Source organism: Pseudopodoces humilis, chromosome 2, assembly GCF_049639895.1.
Source record: "Pseudopodoces humilis isolate 2021_Gansu_Grassland_sample_001 chromosome 2, ASM4963989v1, whole genome shotgun sequence".
NCBI classification, from domain to species: Eukaryota; Metazoa; Chordata; class Aves; order Passeriformes; family Paridae; genus Pseudopodoces; species Pseudopodoces humilis.
Window position 1 is genome coordinate 48,817,763 of NC_142201.1, and position 12,549 is coordinate 48,830,311.

The 12,549-nt window shown below is 37.0% G+C and overlaps 1 protein-coding gene across 17 annotated transcripts in view; it reads right to left on the reverse strand.

The window, feature by feature from the left end:
• LMO7 (LIM domain 7) overlaps positions 1–12,549 on the reverse strand; it is a 130,954-nt gene that overhangs the window by 16,595 nt on the left and 101,810 nt on the right. For 12 of the 17 annotated variants that reach the window (XM_014250479.2, XM_014250450.2, XM_088069003.1 and 9 more), the window contains 7 exons: positions 11,370–11,484; positions 6,067–6,228; positions 4,502–4,686; positions 3,742–3,802; positions 2,672–2,728; positions 496–521; positions 86–190 (listed from right to left, as the gene is read on the reverse strand). In XM_014250479.2, coding sequence (XP_014105954.2) covers positions 86–190; positions 496–521; positions 2,672–2,728; positions 3,742–3,802; positions 4,502–4,686; positions 6,067–6,228; positions 11,370–11,484 — 711 coding nt within the window. Of the gene's footprint in view, positions 1–85; positions 191–495; positions 522–2,477; positions 2,520–2,671; positions 2,729–3,741; positions 3,803–4,501; positions 4,687–6,066; positions 6,229–11,369; positions 11,485–12,549 lie in introns of all 17 variants that reach the window. The other 5 variants (XM_014250506.2, XM_014250503.2, XM_088069013.1 and 2 more) reach the window with 3 other exon arrangements.

Here is a 12,549-nt window from a genome sequence, read left to right on the forward strand (position 1 = left end):
AATTGCAGAAGTCACGTGCTACTTTTCTTTCCTTGTTGCTACACACAGGGGATCGACAGCCCATGATTATGAAGATTAATTATACCTGCAACAAACGATCCTGCTCTTTTTGCCATTTTTCCTGTCGTTTTCGCTCTTCCTCTTGATCCCAAACCCGACGACTAGGAGCGCTGATGGATGGCACTGGGAGCTAATATAGCACAGAAATGAAATCATATTACCCTCTTTCCACGTAATCAACACTACACATTTTAAAACAAAATTTTTAGAGTGAGAAATAGAAGCCACTACCAACACTAGAGCTTTATAGTGACAAAGACATAAATTAGCTTTTTCTTCAAAAAAAAGCAACCATGCCTTGACAAAGCAAATCTTAGCCAGTACTCTCAGATTTGATCAAAATTGTACAGCAGTATAAAAAACAATATAAAGCAGAGAGCTTCTTGAAAAGACTAGGATTACACAACCAACTAGTAGTTTGCAAATAATACTTACATCAGGCATTGCGGGCTCAGGGCCTCCTGGAAGATTTGGAAGGCAAAGAAGAGAAACCATTAGACCCTTACATAACTACTGCAAGACTGGTGTAACTGTGGCAAGTCTGAGCTTCAGACTAGTTTTTTTCCTTAGTAAGACATGCTTGCCTTTGCCCTGCTAAACTTTCTCAAGGGCAGAATTTATTAGGTGTTTACAACTAATGTGCACAATTGTTTTAAAGCTTTGCATGCTTACAAGCGCCATCCACAGTTGCTTGAATTAGCAGTACATCTCCCACTGTAGCAACACAAAGGTTCTTCACTATACTTCTCCTAGTATTATTGTTGTGAAACCCAACTGTTTACCATGACTAATACCCAGAGCTGCACAAGGGTAGAGAAGCTATTCATCTATGCCCTTGTCATGAATTAAGAGTAACTGACATCCACTGGAAACTTCTTTACCACAAAACCATGTATTTCTGCTGTCCAACTTTCCTTCTTTCCTACTTCCAAATGCACACTTGAATTCAGTGAAATTGTCACCATTCACCACAAACATTTTGCTATTTGAGGCTATCACACTTGGCCTTAATCATCCTGTGACAAGATGATTATTAGAGAGAGATGTGTATTATGCTAATTTATTAAAAATTGAGAAAATGGGAAAAAAATACAAATTTAGTGTAATCATTTCTTAAGCACCATCACTATTTTTGTTTGTTGTCAGTATACTTGTTATCTAGCTGTCAAAATTTTAAAAAGTTTTAAAAAGAGGCATAAAAGAAAAAAAATTGCAACAGTATTCTGAAGTATAATCACAAGAAGTGGAAAAAAAGATCAAATTTAGGATACAAAAGATTCTAATGAGTCACAGGTTAACATCCATTCTATATACATACAATTTTGTCTTCACTGTCAGTTCACAACATCCACAGTGAAAAATCAGGTAATCAGCTTAATCTCTTGCAATTGTGCCAGGAGATATTAAAGGGAAGCCTAGACGTCACCTATTTTTGCTCCCCTCTTCTCTCACCCCTGTAAGCTTATGCTGAACTCCACAGGAATCCTCATGTAATTGCAAAGCTAAAGTGCCAAAAGTTTAAAATAAACAAGCTGCACTGAACAAGCACTCTAGAAAAACAACCTTGTCCTCCCCCTCAAGCACAAGTGGAATACCCCAAATATTGTTATAAAAATAATTTAAAAAACAAACAAATTTCTGCCAGCCATAAAATAAAAAACAAACAACAACAACAAAACCCCAACAAAAAATAACCAGCAACAAAATACCACCATATTGCAGATACAATATTGCAGATACAGCAGAAGTATTTAAAAGCAAATAGAACCACAAACACAGATATATGCTGTGGCACTTCACATACTGCTTCTGGCAAAAACCAGAAATCATCACCACTAAAAGCAAAATCCTGGCCCCAACTCAAATAATTGGCAAAACTCAGCTGAGCTTCCAGTGGGCCAGAATTTCGCTCTTTCAGGCTACAGCAAAACAGCACGGCATACATAGCCCGAAGACAGCATAAGACATACAACATTAGTGGAAGTATGTGAGCTGTGACATGCAAAATGCTGAAAAGCAACCTACAAAACCAAAATTGAGTGCCTCATTTATTGCTTTTTTTTTAAAATGCTCGCATATGAAATTCAAAATTTATATTGGTCTTCTTGGGATCTTGTGACATCACCACATAGTGGAAATCCAGCAGATGCCTTTTTACACCAATTTACACAAAAGCACAGAGCTGCAACTCAAACTCAAATCCAGAGTTAAATACTTCATCAACAGCTCTGAGATCTTCTCTAAACCCCTGCTGGAATATTCACCATTATTCTTGTTTTGTAGGTAGTAGCAAACCTGAACAGAGAGTGCCACCCTTCTTCTACCCAGTGGAAAAAAAAAAAAAAAATAAAAGTATGAACAACACAGAAGAGATTTACACAGCTATAGATATAAGAGAACACGCAAAGACCCATTACCACAAAGGTAGACCCATGAATTGTAAGAATAACCTGATGACCCTGGGGAAAGAAGGGAAATTAATTATGTTGCTTCATTGTAGCTGCAGAAACAACACTGAAGAAGTAGAGCACCCAGCACCAGACTTGTTAGGGAGAGTGTGCAGCAGGAACAATTTCATGGAAGTACATGAAATGTTAGCTCTTTGATTTACCTTGTTCAAAAAATTGTGACCGTCTTTTAAAGTTTTTCAAAGAAATAGGTTCAGACGCTATTTGAAAAATACAAAGGATACAAACAAGTCAATGAGGGGCCTTTTTTTTAATGACTATAACCACTGGATAAGAAACTTCTGTTTGACCTCCCATTCACTGCAACATCACTTCAGAAAAACAAAAAGCCCCTGAATCACAAAGGAAAACCTTAGGAGATTGCATCATATACCAATTAGGATTTCATTTTATCAGTAACAATGTCCAACTATAAAAACAGCACAAGTATCAAACTTTGGCTCAGATTCTCCCTGTCTAATTTAAGCATCCTTGTCTGGGATGACAAATTGGAATGAGGAGCCTAATGACCATTCAAGACTACCCATAAACATCCAGAGGACAAGTGATATCTTGGGGGAATTTTTTCTATGAATTGCCATGTGTATTCAAGCTAAAATGAAATACAAAGTTCCTACTTAAGGATTATCATTCCATTAGGAAGCATACATACCTGGTTTCTCTCACTGCTGTCAAGTAAGATTATAACTCCTCATAGCATCATATGCAATTATTACTTATATCAGAATCATCAACATTGTTCTCCAAGAATAAAAATAAAGTAAGAATAGTGAAAACAGCCACTAACTCCAAAAACCTCACAACTGAAAGAGGCAGGCAAAAATAGCAAAAAGTTGAGTACACTACACGCTTCCTGGGCAGTGAAATAAGTCAATACTCATACTAACTCAGTCTCCATACAATGCAGTAGCAATTACAATAAATCACATGCCTTCTTCTCTTTCACCCTTACCACACATTAAATTTACAATCACTAATGCAGAGACAGGGGGCTTTGTTGCAGCTTTGTTGTCAGTTCTCAAACTACCTAGCAAACTGTGGAAGCAAACTGCACCCAGTTTGGATGCAACAAGATCTCTGTGATATCTGTCTGGCTTTTGGTTCTTAAAGGTGTCACTTCCCCCACTGCGTAACACTTCCAGTCATTACAGGTTTAGTGTCCGTGCTTGTCGCAAACCACGCAATTAGCAGATGAATAGCAACAGTGGTTTACCTCTTTGTTCATTAGAGCCAAGATCTCCTTGCATTCCATTTATCAATTTTGCTTCTGTATTCTGAAACAAACAAACAAACAAATAAATGTCTTAGGCTTATTAGGTTTGTGGAAGTTTATCCAACCTATCCAACCACACATCTTTCCTGACAGTAACTATATGTCATGAAACACTTCATAACATTTTATAGAAAGATACAAAAAAATCTAAAACTTCCTCAGTGTAATTTATAATAAAGCTACTGCATACATTTGAAGCAATCAATAACCATCTGTGAACTGCTGCAGAAATAAAAAAACTTTAGTTTGCAAGAAAATGCCAGAAGCCAAGATCTTCCCATTTCAGCTCCTTGGCAGGCAGGTTTTCATTTACAAATAATTTAAAAGCACATATATGTCTGTTATTTGGGGCTGCAACTTCCACTTAGGCTAATAATTCAAAGTCTTCTCTGAAGAATAAACACTATATAAACTACATATAGTTTTAGTCAAAAGATAGTCTGCACATGTTTTAATATTTATCATTCACCAGTGTTTTCTCATGAATAGACAGTAGCAAGTCCTTAAAACATCTCATTTACCTTAATACATACACAGCTACATCTCCATATTTCAGATATTTTAGGTCCTATACTTGTACTTGTGTTGCTTAAGGAACATTAAGATTTACAAGTTCTCTTCTCCATCCTCCCACTATCAAGACATTACATTTTTTTTCTTTCTCCCCCCAGCTCCCATGAACCTTCAAAAACATACTCACAGAACTTTGAAGGCTGCTGGAGAAATCTCTTTTTGTAGATGTGGTGGAAGCATTTGAAACTTTTTCTCCTGAAGTTGCATCAATCCATTTATTTTCAGATGTACCTATAATGTTGGTAGCCATACTGGTGAGATTGAGGATTTTATGCCTTACATATGGCAGGGAAGGCAGGTCTTTGCCCCAATCTTTTTGATATGTGGAGGATCAAGAAATTAATATAGACAGTAACGTCAAAGAACAGAACAAGAGCTAGTGAAAACATTAAAATAACACAAGAACACACAGAAGAGGGAGACACACAAATCAGGTGGAATTTGTGAAGACAGGAAAAAGGGCATCTATAGCAGACCGCCTTCCCCAAAAATGTAGTGTTAGTCATAAGCTAGGTAAAAGTTTGCCAAATATTTTTCTGATATGTGCTACAACAGCTGAACATTAGAGAGGAGTTAGCATTCATTGGAAACTATTTCATTTGTGTTAGTAAGGATTGAGAAAATTCTTCAAATTTTACTCACTCAAGGTACACTGAGACTCATACACTATCCAGGGAAGGGTCATTTTCATGTCCATGCTCATCAGGAAACAGAGAGGGGGAAGAAAATGCAGTCTAAACTAAACTAGCAAAATTGATGAGGTAAAGACAAATTACGCTTTTCTCACATATTCCATTTCTCCTCTCCCTACCCTTCCTACTGAAAATTTTATTAAATTATTTTTTGCCACTAATCTCACTCTTCAGTTGTATTAGGTCCTATAAAGTGATTTGTTTCTTGTCTCTTCCTAACCCCACTGTTTTTACCCCAGTTTGCTGATAACTTATTTACCTAGCTTCCCACTAAAGGAATGTTCTGCATTTATACTGTGAAAGAAATCACTGGTCACACTTCTAACTCTGCAAAAATTCTTCTAGAACTTGGAAAGAGTTTCCTGATTAAAACCATGACAAATCAAGACATGCTACAAGCCTGTCAAGCCAGAATGGAGAATCTGCCTACCCAGAATGAGTATCAGTAATCATTCTGGAGAGATTACAGCACCACAATATTTGGGTCAATGGCTAGAATCATAACACACAGATACTACATCACCCACAGGCTTATACCTCACTTCAAATGCTCCCTGAAGAAATGAACACAAGATCCTCCTTCCCTGAAGGAGGTGGTGACTGAGAGACAGGGCCTTTAAAAATTATTATCTTCTGATAATAAATGAAGAGGTCAGACCCTCTTCATTTTTGTGGTATGGCAGGAAAGAAAATGTTAGATTCCTTTTTGTGCTGGTTGCACACTTTTTTACCTGCCCATCCTCTAAGAAACAGGCCAGAGCACAAGAGTGAGGTCAGTAGTTCAATGTTTTGCAGATTTGCTTGTCAAGACATTTCTAATGCACAAGCAGTTAAAAAAGCAGAGTTGTGTTAAAATGCAACAGACACGCCGGCAAACTACTTAGCTTAGATACGTATTACTGCTGTAAGGGTAATAAGGACTCTCAGCTGTCAGGTACAGCAGAGACAAAGCTTATTTGCCTTACAGAGCATACAGTATCTGCCCGACGAAACAACTCACCATTCTTTCCATATCGTCTGACATCCATGACCAGGTTTCCAGTTTCTAGTGCTCTGCTGATGGCCTCTTCCCACTGACTGTAGTCCATATGTGAAACCTTTGTGCCATTGACAGCAATGATCTCATCATCTACACGGAGCTGACAAAGTGCTGCAGGGCTGCCTGCAGAAAACAGAAGAAAAATGTTATTTTGTCTCCATTCATATTTTTTTTTTCTCACAGTTATGATTGGAAGACAGTGCATTAGGGAATCATTCAAAGAAATGATTAATGGTGGATATTTAGAAAGTCTTAGAAAACTTCACTGCACTGTAACATAGGCTCAGTAACCTCACTATCAAAGTAGCTTTTCAATTTAGAACTTATGGGAACAATAAAGAAATCAGTCTTCTGGACTTGTAAGTCTTCAGATTCTGGCTAGCCTATTTAATAAACAACCTCTGTGCTCAGTCTTCCCTTCACTAACTCACCTTTATAAGCTGCAATAGTTAGAGAGGAAGCACCACAATGTCTATATCCAACAATTAGCTGAAATTCAGCCAAAGTTTGGGTAATCCTCTTATTTGTCAAAAAAACCCAGCCTGCACTTTGTTAATTCCAGTAGAAGCTGGCTTTCTCATATTCTCATTTATGTTTTCTGAGCTCTTTATTGCTTTATGCTGCTTTATTGCTTTGCTAGAATAGTTTGCTAGCTCTGGATTCGTTAATTGGACTCAAGATATTGCTGGGTACTGTCCCACTAGACTTTTCTGGATTGTACTTATTTTATCTCTCTTAAGAGCAAACTTTATGGCAGGTTGGACTTTGAATCTACTGATATTTTGCAAGGCAGGCTGCACTTTATACTTTTTTTCATTTGCTACACATTGGCAGGCAATCTCACTAGACTAAAGACAGAGAACATAGAGGACCAGTTCATAAACTTTTTCTCTATTTAATTCAGAAATTAATGAGCTGAGAAACTCAGACTCTCCAAGCAAAATTTTATGGATTACATATGAATGGTTCTTCCATTAAGAACTATCCCCTTAGCAGAACAGAAAATAGAAAAGCCAAGTAAAAATATAGTTAAGGATTGCACAATAAACCCTGATGTTAATAAAACAAGTTTGAATTGCACAGTGAAAGTATTTTCCAAAGTAGTGAAATCCACACATCTGACTTAAAATATACCAAGAACATTGGTATTACATTACCCTACTACATTAGAAACAAATGTGGACAAGTATGACAGAAAAATTTAGACACCATATGCTTCATTCTGAGTGTCTTTTGACTCATTAGTAAAATGCTGCTGTAAATCTAGCTCATCCACTGAGGATTCAAATGGCTTCACACATGAGAAAGTTAAGAAATTAAGAAATGCTATGCTTCCTAGTAGTGCACAAAAATTATTCATCATCGCTCACTAAAAAGCTACACTAGCTACTCTGCTAGAAGAACATGGCTCCATACTATATCTTTCTGCATCATTCTTAAAATATGGACTTAAAATTTCATTTGCAGTTATCAGTACTAATTGCTTTTAAGCAGTATTGTAGAAGAAAAGGTGATGTTTTCATCTGGAGGAGGAAATATGGACAATATGTTTAACTGGAAAAAACATGCATTTCTAGGAGTCAGGAAGATGTTAAAGAACCATGGATCTTCAAGTCTGTTAATGGAAGGTACAACTAAGAATACTATCGAAGATACTAATACTGAAGTTACTAACCTCAACATCATCATGTAACATTTGCAATCATGTCTGATATTTAGTACCACACAGTTTAATCTGGACTAAGCCCTACACTCATGGTAAGGGAAAGCTTCAGGGCTCCAGCACAGTCATCAGAACTCAATTTCTGTTTTGAGTTGTGACAGAATAAGCCCCCAGTAACAACAACAACAAAAAGAGTGTGTTCTTTTTATTCAAATAATTTGTCAGGGATGAGTCTGGGCTCAGAGGTGTGAACAGTATACCTCAGCTCAGTTTTAGGAAAGGAAGGGAGTTGAAGATTGCACAGTTTTTCCTATACTAATACTAGAAAGGCATATCCAGACCATACTCCAACCATAAAGATTGAATGAACAGCAGCAGTCTCTAGATCTGGACCCAAAATAGCCAGAACAACTCACACTGCTCAATTTTTGGCCTGTAACTTTGCCAGCAGCTCTTCCTCCACAGTCTCTGGACAAAAGGGCTTCTCAAGAGTGCAAACCAGGGTGCCTACAGTGGGCTTCTGCTCCGATTCACCTCCAGAGAAGCCCACAGATACTGGCCAGAAATTCAGGTGCCAGAAGTTGAATGCTACCAGTTGTCTTTCTCTGTCCAGCTCCTCCAAGACTAAAGGAATTAACAATACTTTATATTCCTATAGAGGACTTAGCTTTCATTATATAAAATATGTACTGCTTTTATGCTTTTCATAAGTTTCCCTAAAGATAAAAGGTTTTTCTTTCTTGCTAGTGCCCAGTAAAAACAAAAAAATACTCATTTTTCCATATGTTCCAAGTTATCTCTAACCTATCCCCATCTGTGGTTATTACAACAGATAAACATTATCTCAATGATAGAAAAAAGATAAAACTTGAAGGATGTGGGTCAAATTTACTTCATCCTACATGACTGCAAGTGTTTGATCAGACATGCACTCCTATATCAACACAATCTCAAAAAAAATATTGCAAAAGGAAAGTGAAAAGGGAAATACTGAAACAATAAAGATCATATGGCACTAGGGAAGTTGGAAGAACAATGTCTAGATTAATGACTAAGGCTTTCTATTTACCTAATTTTTAGTGCAAAGTTTGAAAACTCCTGTAAAAAATGAGAACTATCCTTTTTTATACATAGTAAATGGGTCTCACTGAAATGTGTTACAAGCTTAACTCTTACTTAGCTTTTTGAGAACACTTATAAGAATTAATTTTGCCTATCAAGTAGTTTTCTTAGTGGATTTTAAGGAATAGCATATGTAGAATTCAGAGTCATCTCTAAGGAGTAAAAAATATATGTGCTGGGTATCATGTCAAGAAAATCATATAGCTAGTTTGGAAGACAACATCATCAGAGAAAGCATTCCTGGAAACTTTTTCTGGGCTCAGGAAGGAGAAAAAAGGTGACTGGAACAGTTGTTTTGGATTTGCCAAGCCTAAATCACACCTGACGAACCTGGTTATCTTCAATGATGAATTGACTAGAGCTCTGTGCATGGGGGAAGAGAGGTGGTTACAACCCACCTTGTCTTTAATAAGACCATTGACATGATATTCCACAGTATCCTGGTATCAAACTTGGGATGGAATTGTCCACAGGGCAGAATGACCAGATGGGTGAAAAAACAGGCTGGGCTGTCAGGCTCTGTGGGAAGTGGTTAATGGCTCTTACTCAGCCTGCAGGCTGCTTACAAGTGGATCTCACCAGGATGTATCCAGGGATCTACCCTCTTTCACGTGTTCACCAATAAGCAGAAGAAGGAGGTAAAACACACCCTCATCAAGTTTTCAAACCCTGTCAAAAGCGAGAGGGTGGCCAATAAGTGGAGGACAGGGCTGCTCTTGAGAGCAGGATCCTGACATTCAGCAAGGCCAAATGCAGGGTCCTGCTCCTGAAAAGGATTAACCCCAGTGATGGAATCACAGAGGGTCTCCAACCCACATGGGTAAAAGCCCTAGGCTGCTCAGCCTCAATTCCATATTGACATTTTTTGAGCAGTGTGTTGGCCTAGAAATCTTCAAAGATGTCTTCCAATATGAATTATCCTATTACTTATCCTTAAAAATACAAAATACAGCATTCCCAAGTGCCTAGCTGAAAGCATATATTACTCTTTCAATGGGCCATCCACCTCTCTCATCCTTCATTTCTTTAAAGGGAGCTACAGCTATTGAATAAGGATACAAGGTGAGACATTTGTTGAAAGAAAAATGTGCTGAACACAGTCTACAAACACGAACACTGAGATACAGTCCGTTCTCAGTTCAGTCTATACTTTGTGCTCTTCCTTGTCAGAATGGCAATAAAGCAGAGCCAAGATAACAACCACAAGGCCTTCTCCTCCTCCTTGGCACAGAGCCCATGTGGACCTTTGTGAATGACCAGCAGGAACATTCACTAACCTCAGATTTCTCCTTTTCAGCTAGCAGCGCAAATGGGCAGACCCCTGCCTCCAAGGAGGAAAATCAAAGCCTAGCAGCAGGGAAAACAAAGGGAACTCTATTCTATTCTTTGGGCAAAGGGAATATTAATGTTTCCATAATCACAGAATGAAACTGGTTGGAAGAAACCACAGTGATTCATCTGGTCCATCCTCCCTGCTCAAGGAAGGTTATCCTAGAGCAAATCTAATTATGAAAATACCCAGATACAGTGAAGAAAGTCCTCTTCACTTCTTGAATTTAAAAAGAAAAAACAAATCCAAGACTGCTCATTAACTGCTGTTAAATGGTATTGTTTCCGCTCTGGAAAGCATAATACAGGGCTAAGTAAATTAAAACTTTACAGTTATTTCTCCTTTCTCAGGATGATCTTGAGTTAGGTGGAAAGAAAGGCACAATTCAATATTCCTCAATATTCTACTGGCAGTGGGAAAGACCATTGTTTAGAAAACAAGCATTATATGTGATTTGCTTGGGTTTTTCTTGTTTTGTTGCATTTTTTTTTTTAAGAAAATCAAGCTTGTTCTCCACAGAAGACTTTTAAAGGTTAGAAATAAACTTTATATATGTATCATCTCAAGACAAAAATGTTTGCTTTCCCTCAGTACTAAAACAAGTGAAAAAAAACTGCACTGGAAATCAATTTAGAAGTTGCAATTACTTAAAAATATGAGCTGTCTCCAAAATTCATCACGACTAAGAAAGGAGAAATTGAACAAAGAGTATTAACTCCTAAGTTTCCTCTACATGTCTATGTCCATCTATGTGTGTTTACAAATCATGTGAAATGAAATCTTTTAAACTTGGCCAAAAGAAATAGTCTGGATATTACAAGTCTGTATTTGCCTGTAAATACTCTTCTGTAAGAGGCTCAGTGAACAAATAATCATGTTTATACCCTCTTTGATTAGGAAAATGCATTTAGTTTCGGTGTTTCTGAATTCAACCTGTTTCAAGAGATGAGGAGTTGCAGAAATACTATTTTATATAGTATTTATTTATATATAATACCATACTAATATTAGCAAACTAAATACTGATTTTTCAGTTCTACACCTGACATTTTAAAATGTCTGAAGCATTCTTAGCAGCAAATGCCTTAATTTAGAAGCCTCTGCAAACTAAACATAAGAACAAAAATTTGTTTATATATACACATTTACCTTCTTCAACTGTCTGTACAATGGCTCCTGAAGAACTCCAGTTTGTTGTAAACCCAAAGCTGTGACTGTGGCCAGGCCTCTGGTTTATACTGATTCTCATTTCACTGTACTGTTCCTGAAAAATAAAACATGACACTACAGTATCTGGTATCACAGGAATCTAAATGAGGGAAAGTGTATCCTCTAAATAAGTAAGGCTGCTCACAATGTGCACTTTAATCATCTATTATTAGCATCACAGACAAAGGAAACAGTATTGAAGTCAGTTAACTAACTCATTTGCTTTTTATTCCAACAGGTGTGTTTTCAGTTTACATTTGTGTTTTCTCTACACATATATTTCACTCCGCATTTATATTATTTTAAACTTTTTGCAACACAATGCTAAAAAATAGTAAGAACTTGCAGGAAATTAAACCCTTAAATGAATCTCCATGGATTGTCTTGTGAATTTGTGGCATGTACTGCCTCTTCAGAGAGCATCAGAGATGTGAAAAACCTACATAACCATAATCAATCTTATTTTTTTCTTGCACATCCTACCATGAGAATCATCAGTTTCCTTTAGGCTCAATGCTGCAACTAAGTTTATTTGGGTGCACAATCATCTTCTTGATTTTGTGTTAAATACTAGCAACTTGCTATTGATTTTGTGATAGGGAGCTTAGATAATAAAAATAATCCAAAATCAGCTAAATCCAGATCTTTGACTTTAATGGACTTTCAAGATGCTTTCAGAATCTGAATCAAAATCAGACATTACCATTTTAAACAACAAGAATATCTGAATGGGAAAATATTTTGTACAATCCCACACTGTATTAAGAGCATGTGTTGCATATATTAACATTCTAATGTGAGCTCATTAAAAACTATTAAAATACCCAAATGCACGCTATGCACTTCATCAGCATGAAATTGACATTGATATAGAACTGGAAAAAACCAGATTTTTCTGTCAAACAATGTTAAAATAGATATTTTCCAGCAAAATGATAATGGAAGGGACCCTGCACGTTTTTACACATGCATTAAATGTACACCTACATTTTAGTTCCCTAGTGAACCAGCCTTCCTGAAGAGTCGGATTTATTTCCCCTAACTTAAAATATTTAAAAGTCTTGAAACCTATGCCAATTCCTCCAAGCTCCTATGTTGGTAAGATGCAACAGGCAGCTAC